Source organism: Sapajus apella, unplaced genomic scaffold, assembly GCF_009761245.1.
Source record: "Sapajus apella isolate SASKATOON/1434 unplaced genomic scaffold, GSC_monkey_1.0 scaffold3, whole genome shotgun sequence".
NCBI lineage: Eukaryota > Metazoa > Chordata > Mammalia > Primates > Cebidae > Sapajus > Sapajus apella.
This window is the reverse complement of record NW_022436943.1, coordinates 47,034,881-47,056,347: the sequence shown is the minus strand read 5'-3', so window position 1 is coordinate 47,056,347 and position 21,467 is coordinate 47,034,881. Positions and strand designations below refer to the sequence as shown.

The following is a 21,467-nucleotide window of genomic DNA, read 5'->3' as shown; positions in this document are numbered from 1 at the left end:
ATCACTTTCTCATTTTGCGTAGGAGGAAATGTTAGCCATGAGAGGGTGGGTAACCTGCCCTGGTTCATGCAGCCAGTAAGATACAACCCAAAGCAAGAACCAGACCATCTGACCCCAAGCGGGGCCGCTCCCACAACACAACTCTGCAGTTGCTCCCAGGATTCACTGGAGCCTAGGCCTGTAAGAACTACTGCAAGAAACTCAGCCAGGACATCAGGGCTTTTAGAATCGGCCCTGCTGGGACACACACCCCCCACCAGGACCTCCAGACAGACACATCTGTATTCTCATGGACACACACATCTTTAGGAGCTCTGTGCGTTTTCTCTGTTTTGTTTCTCCCAGTGGGATAGATGGACAGCAGAGAACAGAAGAGAGAGACTTCCACGGTAGCAGGAAAGGTGCCTAAGTTTTCTCTTGCTGCATAACCAGCTGCCACAAACTTAGCACCTCAAAACGACATAGATCTATCATCTCACAGTTTCCATGAGTCAGGAGTCAAAGTGATATCTTGGAGATCCCTGAGTAATATCTTGGTTTAGCTGAGTCCTTTGGTCAGGGTCTCAACAGGCTGAAATCAAGGTGTTGGCCAGGGCTGCCATTTCATCTGAGGTTTGGAGTCTTCCTTCAGTCTCACTAGTTGTGAGCAGAATTCATTTTCTTATGGCTGTGTTCCTGATGTCCCCATTTTCTTCCTGTTGACCAGAAGCTACTATCATGTCCTAGAGACTGCTGGCAGCTTCCTGCCACATGGTCCCCCAAGGCAGAGCACCACATGGCTGTCTGGTTTCATCCAGCTCGTTTCTGACTTCTTCCATCTCTGACCTTTTAAGAAGAGCTCACTCGATTGGGTCAGGCCAACCAAGGATAATCTCCCTTTTGATAAACTCGACTGATTGGAGACCTGAATTATATCTGCAAAATTCCCCTTTGCCATTGAACATAACACAATCACAGCAGTGACATCTCCTCACCTTCATAGCTCTCACCCACACTCACGGGAAGGGGATTATGCAAGAATGTGGGCCATTGGGTCATCTTAGAATTCTGCCCACCACAGAGGGCTCAAGTTAGACTTCCACGACCAACTCTCAGGGTTCTTTAGCACTGGGACCATGAGTGGAGAAATCTGATGTTTTGAAACGAAGATGACTTACTTTCCGATGGACTCACTCTAGGGAACTTAGAGATCGCATCCAGTCTGCTCAGAGGTCAGTGGGGTTTGTGGGTGACTCTGGTTTCTCCAAAATAAAAGGCAAAAAAACAAGTGTTGCCACAGAGGCTACTCTTGTTTATCCGTTGAGCCCAAAAGATGGCAGCAAAGAGCAGGTGTCGCCTCCTTGCCAGGCTGAACTGAGCTGAGCTGAGCTGAGAAAGAACTCACCTCTTTCTCCAGGACTTTGTCTTTCTGTTTTCTGTGGTCAAGCAGGAATGCAAGTTAATAACAATGTGTCAATTTTTCTAGGCTAATCGCGATGAAGGAGATGACGTGGACAAAGATCTAGCTGGCCAGGACGCCAAAGATCTGTACGATGTATGTGCGCAGACATGCCAGTCTCTGAAAATTCTTTTTTTTAATTTATTAGCATTATTTTTAACAAATGTTTATTTCATTCAAAGAGTAGTTACTTGGGAAATAAGTATGACCTTTAAGAAACAAAGATATGCTTAGATCTTTATAGAACACATATAGAGTCTCCATGAATCTAAATGAATGGTTTCTATTCTTATACTCTGGGGTTGACCACATCAGATCCGTTTTGGAGCAAAGAATGGTATAAACAATATAAATAAGTATGCGAAATATATTTGTGGGTTAGAAGCTGAAAGTGCTTAGTCCATTTGACTTCTATTCAGTGCATGGTTTATAATTTCCTGTAAGTAAGGCCTGGTCACAGCACTGTATAATCAGTCTTTTCACAAAAGCCCTTTTCAAAATGTTTGTAATTTGACCCTTGAGGCAGGGGAAGGCCGCTGGGGCACGGATGAGCTTGCCTTCAATGAAGTCCTGGCCAAGAGGAGCTACAAGCAGTTACGAGCCACCTTTCAAGCCTACCAGATTGTAAGTAATAAAGTATTGGGGCCGAAGAGTTCACTCTGAAAGTGCCTTAAGTTATTAACCAAAGAAGCCAAGATCTGCAATAAAGAATTGGGAATCCTTTGCAACAGTGGTTCTCAATTGGGGGCGATTTTCCTATGCCGGGAATATTTGATAATGTCTCAAATGATTTGAGTTGTCACAGCTGGGGGTGGTGGCCCCGGCATCTAGTGAACAGAGGCCTGGGATGCTGCTGAACAGCCTACAGTGCACAGGACAAAGAATCCCCAAAGAATTGTCTAGACCCAGATGCAGTACCCAGGCTGGACACTGGCTTCACAACAGAGGCCAGGGAAGCAAGTGTCCCATCCAGAGGCAAAGCTTTAGAGTCCAAGAGCCCAGGTGCAAATTCTGGGTCTACCACTGGCAAGTGACCAAATCTCTCCATCCTCTTTTGTAAAACAGGGACCACGAACATCATCTTCACACCCTCAGAGTGATTTTAAGGTTAAATAAGATGAAGACTCAGAACAAGCCAGGAGTGGTGGCTCATGCCTGTAATCCCAGCATTTTGGGAGGCAAAGGAGGGGGGATCACGAGGTCAGGAGTTCAGGACCAGCCTGGCCAAGCTGGTGAAACCCCGTTTCTACTAAAAATACAAAAATTAACCAGCTGTGGTGGCAGGCACCTGTAATCCCAGCTACCCGGGAAGCTGAGGCAGATAGTTGTTTGAACCCAGGAGGCAGAGGTTGCAGTGAGCTGAGATGGTACCACTGCACTCCAGCTTGGGCAACAGAGCAAGACTCCATCTTTAAAAAAAAAAAGACTCAGAACAGTAGTTGGCATGTGGCAAGCATACAAATATTTGCTATTACTACTCCAGTTTACCGTTGGCTAACGGTGCCTACCTTCGTCAAGACAGATATGATGTATCTCAAAGACAGGCTCCTAAAAAGATGCATATAAATTATTTTTTAATCCCAGGATAAATTTCAGCCCACAAGGTGAGTTAGTTATTTCAAGGTGCTTAGCACAAAGTCCTTCCCTGAAAAGCAGTCTTTAATTGCAGAAAGCCTGGAGTGGAATATCAGATTTTTTTTTTTTGGCATCCTATTTTATATGTGTAGTGCTTTTACCTATTCAAAGCACTTCTGTGTCATGTGTCTCATTCAATTTCACAACAACACCATAACTACAACGTAGGCTGAACAGCTATTGTGACCCACAACTGCTGGGCAAGGAAAGTCTGTTGAGTAAGGAACCATCTGTAACTTATCAGGACCACACAGCAAGTCGGTAGCAGAGAGTGGATGAGAACTCCAAGAATCCCCGGCCTGAGCTCCTGCCTCAGCTGAAGCTGGCTGCTCCTCACTCCAAGTTGCATTTCCTATGTGTTGCCAGCAGATAAAAAGACAGTAAAGCTCTAAAATTTTATCATGACTATATATAAGCCTTTAGGGTCCACTGCTTTCAAATCGTGCCCAGAGTCATGATCAAAGACAGCTGACCTGCACTCCCCTGGTCTCTTGTTCCTGGAGCTGTGTAGCCTCTGAGCTGGAGGACTTCTCTATGACTGAGATCCTCTTTCCACACTGTGGAGACCACAGGTGAAGTTTCTGGGTACGTGCACGTGTGTGTGTATGAACTGACCGCCTGAAAGTACACTTTCCAGGCTAATATCTCCAAGTTGATCCTGAAACAGCAGCATCAGCATCACTTGAAAATTTGTTATGAGAATTCTCAGTCCCCATCAGACCTGTTGAATCAATTCCATGGGGCTGGGGTCTTACCATCTGTGTTAGAGCAGATGCTCCAGGTGATTCTAATGTATATTACAATTTAAGAAGTCCGCTTTAGGCTATAGCTGTATGGGTCTTATGCAAGTTATTAAGGGTTCTGTGCCTCAGTTACTCAAACTGTAAAATAGGGATAATAGTACCTACTTCATAGGGTTAATAAGGATTAAATGAATTAACAGAAATAAGCACTTAGTACCTGGCAGGCAACAAGCATTCAATAAACATTAGCAATTGTCAGGAGTCTCCCTGGATGAACAAACAATGCCATAAATCAGAGCAAAAGCTTAAATGTACAATAAGGTAATCTGTGGATTTCATGATTCATTACATGAAACCAGCTCTAAAATGCTATCTATTCATCCATTTCAAAAGCCTTGCTCCAGCATCATTCATCTTGGTATTTATTGCTGATGTTTTTAGAGTTCAGTCTGCTCTCAGACCCTGGTTCTATGAGTTTTCTGATGGCTTCTGACCAAAAGCACAGAGATGCTAGTCTGAGATCAGCATCTGGAATTTCTTATGTGGCCTGAGTGGTCCTGGCTTAGGGTTGAATTTTTAATTTTTGGCAGAAAAACTCAGAGTTTTGCCATTTATTTTGCTCTAAGCCTAAGTCTTAACTTCTGACACTCCCAGCAATCCCAGGCCAAACAACAGAGTTTCCCAAACTGCTGCATCATGCAAGATTATTACAGTCCCCAGTGTTACCAAATATGAAAGACTCATACAGTTATAAAGCCAAAGTCAAGTCCCCGAACAGGGCTCAGTATAAACGGTAGGTACGCACACTCGTAGCCCACTTTGCTGCCTCCTCACCACGTGCCTCGCCCCTTGCTCCTCCCCTGTACGTGTTCCTCAGCCCATGCCAGAGGCTTCAGCCTCTAACTGCTGTAGTCAAAGCCAGAGTGCATAGGATTCTGTTGTCAGCGCGCCATCCATTTGGGGCAACCAACTTTAAGAGAAAGAAATGTCTCTCCTGCTCTTCTAATAACCCCCCAACAGGCATTGCTACCTGTCTAAATAGAGTCTTAGAGACTTGTTTGGAATCTAACCTCATAATGTGTTTTTCTACTGAGATCAGAAAACCTGCTCCTATACAAAGAGTCCCTAAGAATCATGTTCTAGAAACTAAAGTAAGAAGTATGCAAAGTACAGTCCCAAGAGCTTGGGCCAGACCATTGTTTCAGATTGTATCCCGTGGAGGTGGCTCAGCAGCTACCAGGAGTGGGGTGGTGCAGGAAGCAGACAGACAAGTACCTTCTTGTTGTAGTATATGAATAGCGCCTCCTAGAGTTGTGCAAGGAAAAAATCTGTGAGGGCAAAAACTGATATTGATGCCAAAGGCTAGGGAAACGAGCCCACCTCCCGCCTCTCACCACAGCTCTGCTTTCTGTTTTCATTTGTTTTGTAGGCTGAGATTCTACAGAAAATTTAAAATCCCTGTTCTAGCCTGGTATTAACAATAGAAATGGAAAATGGTTTAATGTGAGGATTTTTTAAAGTAAACAAGACCTGTATGAACAAAATGTTCTCTTGCAGTATGATCTCAGTCTACAGAACAAGAACCTTGTTTCTGGGAAAGGGATACCCGTCCCTTCCAAAATAATGACTCCCACATCAAACCCAAGAAAGACTGGGGGCAGCTAAGGAAGGGACAGTTCCCCCACTCTTCTAATCAGGTTTCTATTGCCACACACCAAGGCCTCCAGACATGCAAACAATGACTAGGAGATCGACCAACAGGGCTTCATTAAATCTGGATACAGGTCCTCCCCCACACATATTGCGCTTACATCACAAAGAACATTTTGTTTACCTGTGTTTTCAAAATAAACCACATAAACTCCACTGGTGCATACTCAAAGACCCCAATTATTTATAGAATCAATTGTGTCATATGCTCAAAGCATATTTTCTAAGAAATAAGTTTCAGTATTTCTGGTGCTTAATTGCATTTCCCCAAACCCAGAAAAGCATTCTCCTTTCTCTTTATGTGCCTGCCCTGAGCTTGGCCCAGGCAGTATTTGTATTAAGGATAGTCACAATTTACTCTGAGCTTCAGCTTCTGTAAATATTTAGAAAGAAACCTAATGTGTAATGCTGTGTTGAACGATATGTGAGCCAGTGGTGAATATAGCATCATTTGGAATTACCCCAGAGTGAAGACAAGTGGCATTTTGATGTGGTCAGCAACCAGCCCCGCCCCGGCTTCCAGCCCTTGCAGACCCACCCTATCAGGAACTTTAGATCAAGCTGTTATCATGAACTTCATCCTCCCTACTTATTTCACCCAAACTGGGGCTAAGTCCCTGGTTTCCAAGGCAAGGGAGAGGATGGAGGTGCAGGTCACATGATCATAACCACAGCCTCCAGGGAAACTGAAACTGGAAAAAGTGAAGAAGACATTGGAACTAAACTACACATCAGTGTAAAAAATGTCTATGATTATAGTATATTAATTGTTTCTCCACTCTCCCATTTTACAGATGAGGAAATTGAGGTTGAGGGAGTGGCACTGACTAGAGTCAAGTCCATTAGGAATCATATCTAGACTGACTTCTCAGCAATGAGAGCCCCCTCTCAAACGAGTGGCAAACACCCCCATCCTGCAAGGCAAGAGTCGGGATAGGAGCTCCCTGAAGCCACAGGACTAACTCTGGAAACAGTTAGTGCTTTTTATAGAGGAACGACCCCAAGAGTGCCAAAGTCAAAGGCAAACCTGGAATAATGGCTGATTTTGGTTTTCTCTGCAGCTCATTGGCAAAGACATAGAAGAAGCCATTGAAGAAGAAGCATCAGGAGATTTGCAGAAGGCCTATTTGACTCTTGGTAAAGTAAAGTTAGGAGAGTTCTTGTCTGAGGTTGGGCTGCCTGGAACCAGATGCAGACAGAGGTTTGTGTGTAGGAAGATTTGAGGGAATGGCATTTGGGTGTCAACACATCTAAGCAGCACTGAGCAAGAGGGAGAGTGACTGTGACGTAGTTGCAACAGGGGCTTTGCTGGTCCCACAGGAAGCCCTGAAGCTGGGATGTCCAAAGTGGAGCAAGGGGCCCAGGCTTTTGCATCCCACATTGACCAGTCATGGGACACTGGCTGTACCAGGGGAACATGTGCAACTTTGGGCAAGCCAGCTTCTCCCTTGGAGGGAGATTCCTGGGGAGGGATTCCGCTGTGAATGACTGCCTCATCCTGAATAGGGCATCTGAGTGGCACACCACAGCATCCATTGCAGTCCCGCTGTATTAGTCCGTTTTCATGCTGCTGATAAAGACATACCCAAGACGGGGTAATTTATAAAGAAAAAGAGGTTTAATGGACTCACAGTTCCATGTGACTGGGGAGACCTCACAATCGTGGCAAAAGACAGAAGGCACGTCTTACATGGTGGCAGACAAGGCAGAATAAGAACCAAGCAAAAGGGGAAACCCCTTATAAAATAATCAGATCCTGTGAGACTTATTCACTACCACAAGAATAGCATGAGGGGAGACCACCCCCATGATTGAATTATCTCCCACTGGGTCCCTCCCACAACATGTGAGAATTGTGGGAGCTATAATTTAAGATGAGATTTGGGTGGGGATGCAGCCACACCATACCACCCACTAAGACCATGGGTCCCTGAGGGCACCTGTCAACAACCTGGGACCATTATCCAGTTTCAGGCAGCCTGATGGCTCATAGGTTTCCTTTTCCATTGGGTTCCTTTCAGTGTTTTCAAAGAATGAATTCTGTTTGGAAAGAGACGGGATGGAGATCAGATCTTGATTGTGCCAACCAAACCCCAGGACCTCCTCTCCAGGTGTTGCCCAAAGGCAGGAAATAGCAGAGAGATGGGCATGGCACTATGTCCGGCAGCCTCCTTTTTTCCTTTCTGCAAGCCCTGGAATGAAGGCATTGTCCATTGTCCGTGCTCCTGTGGTGAGGAATCCAGGGCACCATCCCAAATGGCAGAAGCAATGGAGAGACCTGTCCTCAAAAGAGGAAGGACCGAATAACCAGCCCTGGAAGTTTAAAAATGTGCTCCAGTTGCCAAATTCTTTTGTTTGGTTTCTTTGGGGGGTTTTTTGAACAATGTCAGCAATTGATTTTTTTTAATCCATCCTCATTTTGCATTCAATAAGCAAGACCTCTGCTGTGATATCCCGAGGCCTAAAAATCCCTGGTGTTGCTCATGACCCATGCTGGGTATACATAGGAGCCCTGGTTCAAGCAACTGTACTTAGGGCCTTAACCCATTTATGCCAATTTTTTGAACTGCAGACATGTGTGAAAAATTAGACCCTGGCGATGACCTTGAGCAGTAGGATATAAATAACCCCCACATGCTTATCATTCCAATAATGGAACACTAGGCATAATTAAGAAGCGTCTCAGGTAAATAATAGGATCTACTCATGGCCTGGTTCTGAGGCTCTACGTCCTTGCTATGCTGTACTTGCAGTGCAGAGAATCGTGGAAACACCAGAGTACAGTCAGGAGATGGTATTACAGCCACTCAATGATTTAACATTTACCCAACACCTGCCTGGGCCCAGAGTTTGTGCTGGGTATGGGGATAAGAGGTAAATAAGATCAGTTCTTGCTCTTCAAGGAGCTTAAAGCTTATGGTGAATTGTAAGCTGGTGGGTACAAAAAAATCAACAGATTAGGCTAAAGTTAAAGATAAAAAACGAAGGGCAAAGTGGGTATGGATGAAGGAAAAGCCAAGTCCCTGGGTTTGGGGACCACACACTCTCAGAGTGGGCAGTACTCCAGCGCTAGTGAAAGCCAAAGTAATTAGAAAAGACCTTGAGAATAAGCCACACAACAGAATACGGCTTCATGACTACTCTAGACACTTCCCATCCCTCTCCCAGCTAACTTATAGCTATGCCAGTTTATGACTAACATCTAGGAGCAGGGGGCTGAGGCCAAATGACTCCCACCACATGCAGTGTCTGGAGCAGCATTTCTCAAAGTGAGGTCCAGGGACCCCCTGCCTCAGAATCACCTGTTACAATGCAGATTCCTGGGCCCCACTCCAGTTCCCTTTGAGAACCTCCAGGAAGGGAGCCCAGGAAGACACACATTTTTTTTTTTAAGAGAGAGTCTTGCTCTGACACCAGGCTGGAGTGCAGTGGCGTGATCTCGGCTCAACATAACCTCTGCCTCCCGGGTTCAAGCCATTCTCCTGCCTCAACCTCCCGAGTAGCTGGGACTATAGGCATGCACCACCATGCCCAGCTAACTTTTTGTATTTTTAGAACAGACGGGATTTCACCGTGTTTGCCAGGATGGTCCCAATCTCCCAACCTTGTGATCCACCCACCTCCACCTCCCAAAGTGCTGGGGTTATAGGTGTGAGCCACCATGCCCAACCAAAGCCACACTCTACAAGCTGTCCAAATGACTGTGTTATATACTCACAGCAAGTTCAGGAACTTGCTCTGAAGGCAAAGGGGAGCAAGATACAGAGCACAGGGCTGGCTGCCCTTCCTGCCACTCACTGTGAAGAGGGTTTTTTTTGCTTTTGTTTCTGTTTTTTAAGTCACAGTTTCACTCTGTCACCCAGGCTGGAGTGCAGTGGTGCAATCTTGGCTTACTGCAACCTCTGCCTCCCGGGTTCAAGTGATTCTCGTGCCTCAGCCTCCCGAGTAGCTGGGATTACCATGCCTGCCTAATTTTTGTGTTATTAGAGACACGGTTTCACCATGTTGGCCAGGCTGGTCTTGAACTCCTGACCTCAAGTGATCCACCTGCCTTGGCCTCCCAAAGTGCTGGGATTACAGGTGTGAGCCACCATGCCTGGAAGGTGTTTTATTCCATGTCTTCTCTGGCTATCCCTGCCCAGCCTTTTGAGGGATTCCTGCTGCTGCTAACAACAGAGGTTGTTCCCATGCATAGATTCCAGAGAGGAGAAATGTTGAGAGTTTTCTTCCCAAGATATCAGGTAGAAAAAAATGTTAAAGAAGAAGAACCCTATACAGGAGCAGAACACAGTGACTTTAGGCAGACAGTGATCCCCACATTAAGTCGTGCTACATGGAAGAGAATTTTCGGGAAAACTTTGTGGTGCTCACTAGCTCAGATTGTCTGCGGACCACAGTAAGTCTCAATATGCCACTCCCCAAAGTGGCATACAAGTTCCCCCTGAACCACCAATCCGGCAGCTTTTGGGTTGTCTCAGGAGAAAGAGGCCAGACATCTTTTCTTTTCCAGTGCGATTTTCTTTTCCATTGTAACTGTGGCAGCTGCCACATGGCCTGGAGCAGGAGACTGGCCCCCAAACTAGACTCTACTTCCCTCACCTGTCCTCTCCCCTGCTCATAGCATCAATCACACAGGCGGTCCCCTAGACGACAGCAGCTCCATTATGGGACATAGTCAGGTTGCACATTCCACATTTATGCTGAAATAATCACCTACTGTTAATCACTTACATCATCGAGTGTTCTAGAGAAATGTTAACAGCCTAAAGAGCAAATGTTTTTTTCTCTAACCTGTTGGTCAGGATGGATCCATATGAGCCTGGGAGAGGGGAAGGAATGATTTATTCCCAGGAGAAGAGAAGCACCCGATCACCTGCTTGATGAATACAGACCACACTTCATTAAGCTGTGGATAGATCAAAGCTGGAAGGCAAGGGGAGGTCAGGAAAGAGCAAATAGCAGCATCATAGGAAAGTGATCTTTAAAAAGGATCAAACATTTCATCAAGCCCACATCCTGGACTGCAAACCAAAAGATCGTGGGGAACCTGGAAAAGGCTCAGAGATGAGACTCACAAAAAAGACCCAGCAAGGAAAAACAAAGGGTGGGGAGGCTGTTGAGCAGGAGAGCAGGCAGCTGTCCAGCTGGACACACGGTCAAGATGATGTTTTATTCCAGATGGTTGCTGGCCAGTCTGTTTCCTTTCAGAACCCTACAACAGCACCAGAGATTTCACTTAGATAGGGAAAGTTATTTCTGCTGGGAAATAACGAGAATCATGGATGTGGCTGGAAAGGCCCAAGGATACCACAGCTCTCCTCTGGAGGGTCTTCAGGGGACAAGGGAGGAGCTCTGCTTGAAGATTCCAGGTGCTCTGACCAGGGAATCTTCTGAATCTCATTTCGCAACAGTGTCAAGTCAGTGCCTTTCAAATCTGCCTCACAATTCAGTCAGCTTGAAGGGGAGCCAGATGACATTCGGCAGGGTGGGTTCCCATGTCATTCCACAAAACTTGAAAGCCTCACATTCTCTTTTCCTTTATCCCGTTTAGTGAGATGTGCCCGGGACTGCGAGGGCTATTTTGCTGAACGTCTATACAAGTCGATGAAGGGTGTGGGGACAGATGAGGAGACATTGATTCGTATAATCGTGACCAGGGCCGAGGTAAGACACACTCCCACTCTAAAGAGCCTGCTGCAACTTCTGTTTTTTCCACTGCTGATGTCATCAACAAATAGTTTCTATTAAGGGCCTATTTACAGAAAAAGTAAAACAGAGACGTCCCTTGCTTTCCCAGAATTTGTAGAAGACGTTGTGCTCCACTTCAATCTGTTTCTTTTTATAAAAATACAGTAATGATCATTGCTTCTTTTTTTTCCTCTGTGGCTCCGGAGAGCTCGTGGAGGAAAGCAGAGGCGACCTTGTAGAGCATTTCTGTGGGGCTGCAGCTACACACAGCTCCATGTTAAGGAAGACAAAACAAAGACACTTGAAAGAGGTCAGCCAGCAGCAGGGACAATAAGAGAGTGATTTCCAAGTTCCTGAGCTAGGCCTTTCCTTAACAGCCACACTGCAGAAGAAAACACATCAGCATAAGGCAATGGTTCTCTCTTTGTAAAAACTATTGCTCCTCTCAGGAGCCTTTTTAGACACATGTGTTTCCTCATTACCATCCCTTCCACCCAAGAAATTTTAATGCCAGAGATAAGGCTATAAATCTGTTTATGTACCATGTGGATATCAGTGCTTTATACATAAAAATATTAAGGGTTTTTTCACCCCCTAAGAACCAATTTGTGTTTGCTCTCCGAGAATGTGTGTGTATAAGAAAGAGAAAGGAGAGGAGGAGCCAACAGCTTGGGAGCAGCCGTCAGGATCACAGCTGGCCGGGCGTGGTGGCTCATACCTATAATCCCAGCACCTTTGAGAGGCCAAGGCGGGCGGATCACCTGAGGTCAGGAGTTCAAGACCAGCCTGGCCAACATGGTGACACCCTGTTGCTACTAAAATTACAAAAATTAGCTTGGCATGATGGCACTCATCTGTAGCCCCAGCTACTCAGGAGGCTGAGGCATGAGAATTGCTTGAACCCAGAAGGCAGAGGTTGCAGTGAGCCGAGACGGCGCCACTGCACTCCAGTCTGGGTAACAGAGCAAGATTTGGTCTCAGAAAAAAAAAAAAAAAGTACTTTGGGATATGGGGCCACAGACAGAGGAGGTACAAAATAAATGAAAGCGGCATTTCATCAGCAGCAGGAGAAGCCTTAAGGAATGAAGTAGAAGTAAGAACTTGAAAACCACAGACATCTTCCCTCAAAAAAAAATGTTGTTAAATGAAGGAGGAGGTGAAGGGGGAGGGAGACCAATGCAAATTCTCATCCATGGCTTCTTAACAAATAATACTTAACATCTGACACTGTTTTTAAATATAACTTTGCAACAAGACGGTTCTTGCGTTTTTACTTCTATTCCTGGAATTTCTCCTTTCTCCCATCTCCTCCTCCACCACTTTTTCTTTGTCTTTTTCTATTGAAGGCCACATCTCTCTCTCCACCCCCTTTCCCTTTGCTGGTCTCTCTGCTCTGCTCCTGCCATGTCTCTGCCTCTCTCTCCCATTGCTGTAAACCCCTCTCCTTCCCTTTCTCTCCAGGTCTTCTGTCTTGTCCGTCTCTCTGTCTCTTAGCAACTCAACCTCCAGCCAAAGTCACTGAGAGATGAGAGATTTTGAAGGTCTCAAAAGGGGCAGGTTGAACACAATGAAGACCCAGGATTCCAAAAGACGCCCAGAGAGATTGCATCCACCCGAAGGGCTTGTGAGGGTTCCATGATCACTCCAACCACAGAGTGTTTTATTCCAAAAACCTCTGTCCCAGCTCAGAATTAACCGCACGTCCCAGGCCATCTTAACATGTGGGCAGTTCCCTCATGTTAGGTTTCAGGTCCAGCTAGACAGAGTAGTTTGGCCAGATTTCCTAATCTCCTAAAGCCACATGGCACTAGAACAGAGACCTGGTGTACCCCATCCCCACCCACCCTCCACCTTCCTGCCCCTCCCCCAGCATGAGACAAGGAGCCAAGCAGTGGGGCAGGGGGACACACAGGCTGGGGGAGAGACAGACACCACCTGCCTCCTGCAGTCTCTGCTGCCCGCTCAGCATCCACTGCAAACCCTCCCTCACTCCCCCACGTTCTCTTGTCCTGATCATTCCTCTCACTCTCTCAGCTCAGTCCTGTAACTGAAGCAGAAGAAGAAAGAATCAGATCCCTGAGCCATGCTTTTTGGGTCTGGAGTAGAAGGTAGGGTCTAAGCCAGAAAAGAAGAAAAGAAAAGAAAAAGAGAAAATTTAAAAAAAGAGAAGAGAAGAGTAGAGAAAAGAAAAGTCAAGAAGATTCCTGTTTAAAAAGAGTTCTCTGCTTCTTTTATGAGTCCCATTACGTTCTACCTGGAATTCTATCTTTTCTGGTACAAGCCTCATCTCCTTTGCCAAGCTCTAAGAGTCTTTTGGCGGAGCAATCTTTGAATATATTTCTCTCCCAAGTCCTATCAACACTTCCAGCACCTAGGTTTTTCAAGCTTTGGATGAACTAGATTCAAAATAAATCCTGCAAGTTGATAGTGATTTGAATTGTGTTGACTGGCACTAATATCCTTGCCAATGAGGGTATGAGGGGAAAACCGCTTAATTGCTTAATTTCACATCTCTGTGTTGACGATTTTCTTACTTTATGCCAGGGGTCAAGTCAGACACACTGCCAGGTTGTGTACAGTCCTGCTAGCTTGGGGCGATTCATGTTCAAATAACTGTTGAAACTCAAAAGAAAAATAATATTTTGTAACATATAAAAACCGTGTGAAATTCAAGAGTTTTAGTGGAACACACACACACATGGACACCTCTGCAAACTTTGGGGAATTGACCTCTGCCTTCCTTTCCCTGGTCCCAAAATGGAAGTAATTATAGCACTATCTCAAGGGGCTGTTTTAAGGCATGAATGAGCAAATGAGTATAACGTGTGTAGAACAATGCCCACGGTTTGTGAACACGCCATAAACATTCTTGTCCCCATTGCTGTTATTTTTCCTACAGGTGGACCTTCAGGGGATCAAAGCAAAATTCCAAGAGAAGTATCAGAAGTCTCTCTCTGACATGGTTCACTCGGACACCTCCGGAGACTTCCAGAAACTGCTGGTAGCCCTCTTGCACTGAGCCAAGCCAGGGTAACAGGAACACAGGATGGAACTGCCTTTGTCAAGAGCACATTCCAAATCAAACTTGCAAATGACACTCCTGCATGAAAAACCCTCAAGAGTCCTGGGTTACTTTCTTGGCAGCCTAAGCAGCACAGCCAGGCCAAGCTGTTTAAGTTAAGGGCAGCAATGTCAAGATGCTTGGGCAGGGTACCTTGAACGCTGGCTTAGCAAGCATCTGGGCTGCCTATTCACTTTCCTTTAGCATGGTAACTGGATGCTTTCTAAACACAAATGAAATCAGCAGTTGATGAAAAAATAATGCATTTGTAATGGCACATTTAGAAGAATATGCATCACCCAAGGCTGTGTATGCTCTGGGTTAAGATTGAATGACTGAGGTACAGGAAAGACAAAATTAAACAATTTATTAATTTTCCTTCTGTGTGTTGTGTTCAATTTCAAAGCCTCACTGTTAATTAAAGTTGTGGTGTATGCCCCTATCAAGTGCTTTTCCAAAGATTGTCTTGATTAGTTTGGGCTCTTCTCTTGGAAACATATGACTTGTGAAATTCAAACATACATTTTTTAGTGATCATTAATCAAGGCTAGTCATAAGGAAACAATTCACTTGCTTTTGTAAAATGTAGCTAGGGGTAAAATTCCCTAATCTGCTACCTGGTTTAATTGGGTGTTCTTCTCCAGACATTTGACCCACTTGAGGCTTCCATCTGATCTTCAATACAATTAGGTTGAGCAAAGTGCCAACAGGATCAAGGACAATGGTCTACCTCTGAAGTGAACTGGCTTCACACCAACAGATTCTGTGTTCCAAGACTTTAGTCTCATAGCCACGTGTTGCTAGACATACAGGGATCTGTCCGGAGAACCTGGACACCTTGGCTCAATAATCATAGCTATCATTTATGGGCTGATTATTTGTGCCTGACACTACTGAGTAGCACAATTTCATTCTTAATCTTCCCCACAGCTCTCTGGGGTTAATATTACTCCCAATTATCAGTTGAGGAAACTGACACATTAAGTAACCTATCTAAATTCATTTACAAGTGCCATTTTCACATTGCTATAAAGACATACCCGAGTTATAAAGAAAAGAGGTTTACGTGACTCACAGTTCCACAGGGCTGGAGAGGCCTCGGGAAACTTACAATCATGGTGGAAAGGGAAGAGGCACGTCTTACATGGCAGCAGGAGAGAGAGAATGGTAAGCGAAGTGAGGAAGATGCCCTTATAAAACCATCGGATCTCATAAGAACTCACTCACCGTGATGAGAACAGAATGGGGGACACTGAACCTATGATCCAGTCACCTCCCACCAGGTCTCCCCTGGGGATTACATTTGACACATGCTGATTACGATTCATGATGAGATTTGGGTGGGGACAATGAGCCAAACCATATCAATTAGCATTTGAATCCAGCACTGGGTGACACCAGAAATCATGCTACTAACTGCCTTTCTTGGAAAAATCACTTGAAGTACATGGGAATGGGTCTGTATTCATTCATCTGTCTAATTCTCTACTATCTGTCAATCACTGTGCTGTGCTCTGAGGATACAAAGATAAGTAGAACACTGAATCCCCTTGGGGCAGCTCATTCCCAGCTCAATAATGTCTCTTTTAATCAATAAAATGCTGTAAGTGCATTTATAAGAGCAGTGTATTTGTCCAATGTCACACTGTTATGAAGAACGACCTGAGACTGGAGAATTTATAAAGGAAACAGGTTTAATTGACTCACAGTTCTACCTGGCTGGGAAGGTCTCAGGAAACTTACAATCACGGCAGAAGGCAAAGGGGAAGCAAAGCCCATCTTACATGGTGGCAGGAGAGATGGGGGCGGGAGGAAGTGTCACACTTTTAAACCATCAGATTTTGTGAGAACTCACTCACTATCATAAGAACAGCATAGGGGAACTCCCCCCCGATCCAATCACCTCCCAGCAGGTCCCTTCCTCGACACATGGGAATTACAATTCAAGATGAGATTTGGATGGGAATAGAGAGCTAAACTCTATCAAACAGGTAAAGGGCTCTACCGATAAGCAAGAAGAGAGAACACACAGCTCTGCATGGGAAACTGGGGAACACTTCCCAGAGATGCATTTGTGCTGGGTTTTAAAGGATGCATAGAAGCTCTCCAGAAAAATAAAGGAAGAAGGGCACAAGCAGAGGCTGGAGAAGCATGAGTGGGCAGGATGTGTTCGGGAAGAGGTGAAATCCACTCTCCTGGTGCACGAATATGTGGAAAGAAAGGAGTGGCCCCAGCAGGCAGGCAAAGCAGCTGCTGAAAATAGGTTTGAACCACATCAGCCATGGTTCTGCCTGCCAAGCATGAGTTTGGTCCTTTGGGCAACAGCAGTCGTTGGAGATGTTTAAACAAGAAACAGGATCATAAATGGACTTTGGGAAATCACTTTAGTGGCTGCTAGACATAGAGGGCTCTGTCAAGAGGACCTGGACACCTTGGTCCAATAATCATAGTCATCATTCATCAGCTGATTATTTGTGCCCAACACTACTAAGTTGCACAATCTCATTCACTCCATTTGGTGGTGTGATTAACATATAACAAACAGCCCAATCAGTCTAAGGATAGATGTCATAATTGTCTTTTTAATGGCTACAAAACAGTGATGGATGTATTAAGTTATGTAAGCATCAGTGTCTTCAACATCCTGGTTTATCTACTTAATAGTCATTGCCATCATTATAAGCTTTAATACACACAAAATTATTTTCTAGAACCAAGCTCAGTAACAAAACATACTTGTATTTACCTATTTGTTGCCAAAGATGATCTTTGCTTTTATAACCAGAAACAAAACAACCAGTTCTTGAGATCTGAACCCATGGTAAGAACAGAAAAACAAATCAATGGACTGAAAAGAGATCTATTAAAAACAAATAATTTGAGGTTGTTGATGGCCATAATTAACACAGAGACAAGCAAGAAGGTATTTCACAGGTGGAGAAACAGAGGCTGATAAGATGGAGAAGCCAGGTCACTTACTCAAGCTCACCCAAAGAAAGTACAAGGGTCAGAATTCAACCCAAGTCCTTCTGCCTCTAATGCCTGTGCTCTTTGCTGGATGAGCTCATGGTCCATGAGTGCTTTTGTCTGAAATTTTGCTGAGCAAGACCTCAAGGTTCCTTTCTGTGGTTGCTCACTATCGCTCATCACTTGCAAGCTGGAGCCAGTTTCTAGGTACTCACCTGGGATCTGGTCTGTCCTAGATATGCCCCACCCTTCCTCTCCTATGGAGGAAGCTCAGAAATGTCTTCTTTTTTCCCTTCCACACACCCCTACCCTGCCCAGGTCACTCTGACCTCTCCCTGTGCCCCCAGCCTCAAGGGCAGCACCTGCTTGTAGAGAGAGGGAAAGGGGAGGATAAAATAGAAAGAAGGGAAAGAGGAGAGCAACACTATCTTGCCATCTCTCCACTGCATGGGCCTATTCCTCTTACTAACCCCTTCCTCCAAGGCCACTGGAGGAACACCAGCTCCTGCCACCCAGACGCTTAGGTAGGTGGGGGGCTCTGAACCCCATCTCCAGGGCTGCACAGAGGAGAGTATATCCTGTCAGGGCATGCCATTCCCCATGAAATTCTGTACCAGGCCCTGACTGGGCTCCACTCTATTGCTCACTCACGAGTCACCTGGGTTTTGTGGGTGAATAGATTCTGGGGAGCTGGCCTGGGTGAACCATAGAAGAAGCTGAAAGTCCCCCGACCCCACCCCAGGAGACAAGGGTGTTGCACGACTTACTGTGGGAGCTTCAGCCCTCCACAGATTCCTCTCAGTATCGCTGAGGCTTCCAAGTGGCTCCCCCATGCAGGCCCACCCCTAAAATGTGTGGGTTCAGCACATCTCTTCAGCTTCTGCCTCTGTCCTGAACTGGGAGGGACCTATGAGGACAACTTGGCCCACTCAGCCAACTTCTTTCCACAACCTGCTATGGACCCTGTGAAGAGACCCACAGCAACCTTGGAAGCCAACTCAGGGCTCAGGGCAGGGCCTTTTGAAGTCTCAGGTTCCTTGAGCTAGGTGAAGAAAAGGGTATCCAAACCACAAGTGCCTGCATCTCCTGGACCCCAGGGACTTCCCAGCCCAGGGGGAGGGGCCCAGCAAAGGAAGGCAAGGGGGTATTCTCCAGAGTGGGCCAGAGCAGGACCCCAGGGGCCAGGGTGGGACACTGCTCCCATGAGCCTCTTGGAGTGGCATTGGCCACTCACGTTCTTAGTCTTTTCTGGCTTCTAACTCTCCTATTTCTTCTGCTCAGGTTGCTGGGACCCTACATGGGCCTCAATCATATCAAATAGGCAAAATGCCCTCCTGCACATGTGCACATGCACAAACACACACACATTCCACTTCCTCCTGCTGCACAGGTGGCACTCCCTAACCTGGACTTCTAAGGCCTGATGGAGACTGGAGGCAACAGCCCTTTGTCATTTCTTTTCAGCCCTACCCCTCGCCAGGACTCAGGCTCTCAAGTCGAAAGGGCTAAAGGACAACTGGCCAGTTCCTATTTCCAATCATGTAATGAGCCTGGACCGAGAGCCTGCCATGAACCAGGCACGTGCTGGGTGCTCAGGGTCCCAGGGCGAGCCCCTCACGCCTCATCCTGCCTTTATGGTACTTCTTCTAGTTTGTGGGGAGACAAATAATTGTCAGGTAAACAAACCCAATCAGAAACTGAGTACGGATTATAAAGCCAGGCGTGAAAGAAAGAAACTCGAGCCTGTGGTGGGTGGTGATGGGGGTTGGGCTGGAAGGGGGGGAGCAGGGAATTTATTTACATGGGCAGCAGGGGAAGTCTCTCTCAGGAGAGACTGAGGGATGGGAAGAACCACCCATACATTAGGCAGGAAGAGTTTGGGGCACAGAGTATGTGGGGATGACATATGGAAGAACAGGGGTGGCTGAGGGACCCCTGGACAGCCACTGGTTGATGCTGTCTCATGAGGGAGGACAGAGCAAGGGGTGGTCAGTGGGGTGTTCAGGGTCTAAATGAAACAGGACCTCGCAGGCCACAGTAAGGTGTTTGGGTTTTACTCTAAACGTAGTTTTGAAGTACTACCCCGTCCTTCCCATGGGGGTATCCCACATTCAGCCTCCAAGGTTCCACTCCTTTTTTGTTCAAGTTCCACATTCCCTATGGTTCCCAGTGTGACTGGGACCCGGGACCATATGGTATTGCCCAGCCTCCCCTGAAGCCCCAAACCTTGTGCAGAGCCTGGGTCTCCATTCCAGTCTTCCCTCCCTCTCCTCATGATGAGTTCTTCTTTGAAGATTTTGATGTCATTTCCCACAAGATGACCTCAGTCAGTACCACGTGTCAGAGAGTTTCTGGAAACACTGGGTCCCACTGGGTCACAGTCAGGGCTGTGGTGTTTTGGCTGATGTTTAACAATCAGCGTTGGGTGTTGGGAAAGACTTATGCATAGCGTTTGTCTATTTCCTTGGTGTAAATACTCCACCATGCCAATTTCAAGAGCCTGCCATGACGACACAGAGCACTGGCTTAGAAAAGAAGGGCAGTAGCACATGGGTATACAGTGCTCCCACCAAACATATGCAAGAGACATAATAACGTGAAAAGCATAGTTGATAGGAAAATGAAGTCAGTAGTTAGAAAGGAATGAATTTTGAGTATTCATTACATTTGTTATCAGTATATTTTCATTGTAAGTTTATATAACTTAATTTTTTTAATGTTTAGCAACCAGCTTCTACAAGTCCTGAAAAATCAGCAATTGGCTCTTATGAACTAATTGGAACTAATGCCAGCATTCCCTTTGGTCTCCAGGGGACTTCAAAGACAATCTGCACCCTCTTTTCAGGTGAAGAGATAATTATCCTGAACACTCTTTTCCTGGAAAAATGGGCTGCTACCCACCATACATTTAGGATCACAGTGTACTGTTGTATAGGCTGTCTACTGTGCAAAGCTCCCTGGCTGAGGGGATGTCTGGGATCTGAAATTCAGCCCTATCTCTCCCCACACCAAGACTTTGCTGCAGGTCTGCAGCTGCCTAGAGAGTGTGCTTTCTCCTAATTTTCACAGAGGGACCATCTGGGCTGGTTCTGGCATTGCAAACAGTCTACTTTACCTAAGAGGGGCGGGGCCATTCAAGAGACTCCTCCCTGGACAAAACGCCTTGTTGCCAGTTTCTTATTCTAAAAATTTTAAGTTCTGACGCTCAAGGCACCCCATATAACCATATCATCAATCCTTGTAAATCTGTCCTTAGGAGAGTGTTGAAGAGGAAAATAATGAGAATAATGGTCTAGAGAAGACAGTATTAGCACGTAAAGGAGTGAGGCAGAGAAGAAACGAAGGAAGCAGACCGTGATGAAGGGCTGTCAGCCCACTCAGAGTCAGACGTGACAGCCCCCAGAGGACCCCACCATCCTCAACCACAGGCCACATGTTCCTGACCCAAGGCATGCCCCCAACTCCTTCAGCAGCAAGAGATGAATGCACAGAACTCCCCCAGATGGCAAACAATGTCACAAACCACGTTGGAGCCAATAAAAATGCCTCAGATAAGCCCCCAGAAACTAGATAAGCTGAGAAATAACGGTGCCAGAAAAACAGACATGGTCTTCAGCTCCCCATGCCAATGAGTAAGAGCCCCCACGCCTAGCACGGAGAGATGTCAAGTCTGCCTGTCGGTATTGAGGCAATTTCTCTCATGATCAGGGCATAGAGTGCAGACCAGTTTGTTGGGAGATGTAGGATCAGGAGAAAAAGAAATGGCCAGGGAGGGGTGTGGGAAAATAAACTCTTCATTTTATTTTATTTCCGTAAATTTTAGATTTACAGAGAAGTTGTAACAACATTAGCAAGAGTTCCCATATACCCACTGCCAATTTCCCATGTCACTGACATTAATACAGTACACAACTTATAAATGATGATTGATACATTATAGCTGAGTAAAGCCCAGTCTTCCTTCCCTTTTCCTTAGTTTCTATCTGATGTTGTTTTCTGTTCCAGGTTCCATCCAGAACAGCACGTTATATTTGTTCATTGTGTCTCTTTCGGTGCCACCTGGCTATGACAGTTCCTTAGATACTCCTTGTTTTTCATGACCTTGACGGTTTTGAGGAGTACTAGTCAGGAAATTCTGTAGAACGTCCTTCATTTTGGATTTTTCTGATGCTTTTCTCATGGTTAGACTGGGGTTATGGGTTTGAGGAATATCATAGAGGTAAAA

At 45.8% G+C, this 21,467-nt stretch overlaps 1 protein-coding gene across 2 annotated transcripts in view; it reads left to right on the top strand.

Moving 5' to 3' along the window:
* ANXA13 (annexin A13) overlaps nucleotides 1-14,653 on the top strand; it is a 56,860-nt gene extending 42,207 nt beyond the window's left edge. For both annotated transcript variants that reach the window (XM_032253117.1, XM_032253120.1), the window contains 5 exons: nucleotides 1,466-1,534; nucleotides 1,961-2,062; nucleotides 6,588-6,663; nucleotides 11,078-11,190; nucleotides 14,114-14,653. In XM_032253117.1, the coding sequence (XP_032109008.1) occupies nucleotides 1,466-1,534; nucleotides 1,961-2,062; nucleotides 6,588-6,663; nucleotides 11,078-11,190; nucleotides 14,114-14,233 (480 nt within the window). In that variant the 3' untranslated portion in view covers nucleotides 14,234-14,653. The remainder of the gene's footprint in view (nucleotides 1-1,465; nucleotides 1,535-1,960; nucleotides 2,063-6,587; nucleotides 6,664-11,077; nucleotides 11,191-14,113) is intronic.
* Nucleotides 14,654-21,467: the final 6,814 nt, after the last annotated feature.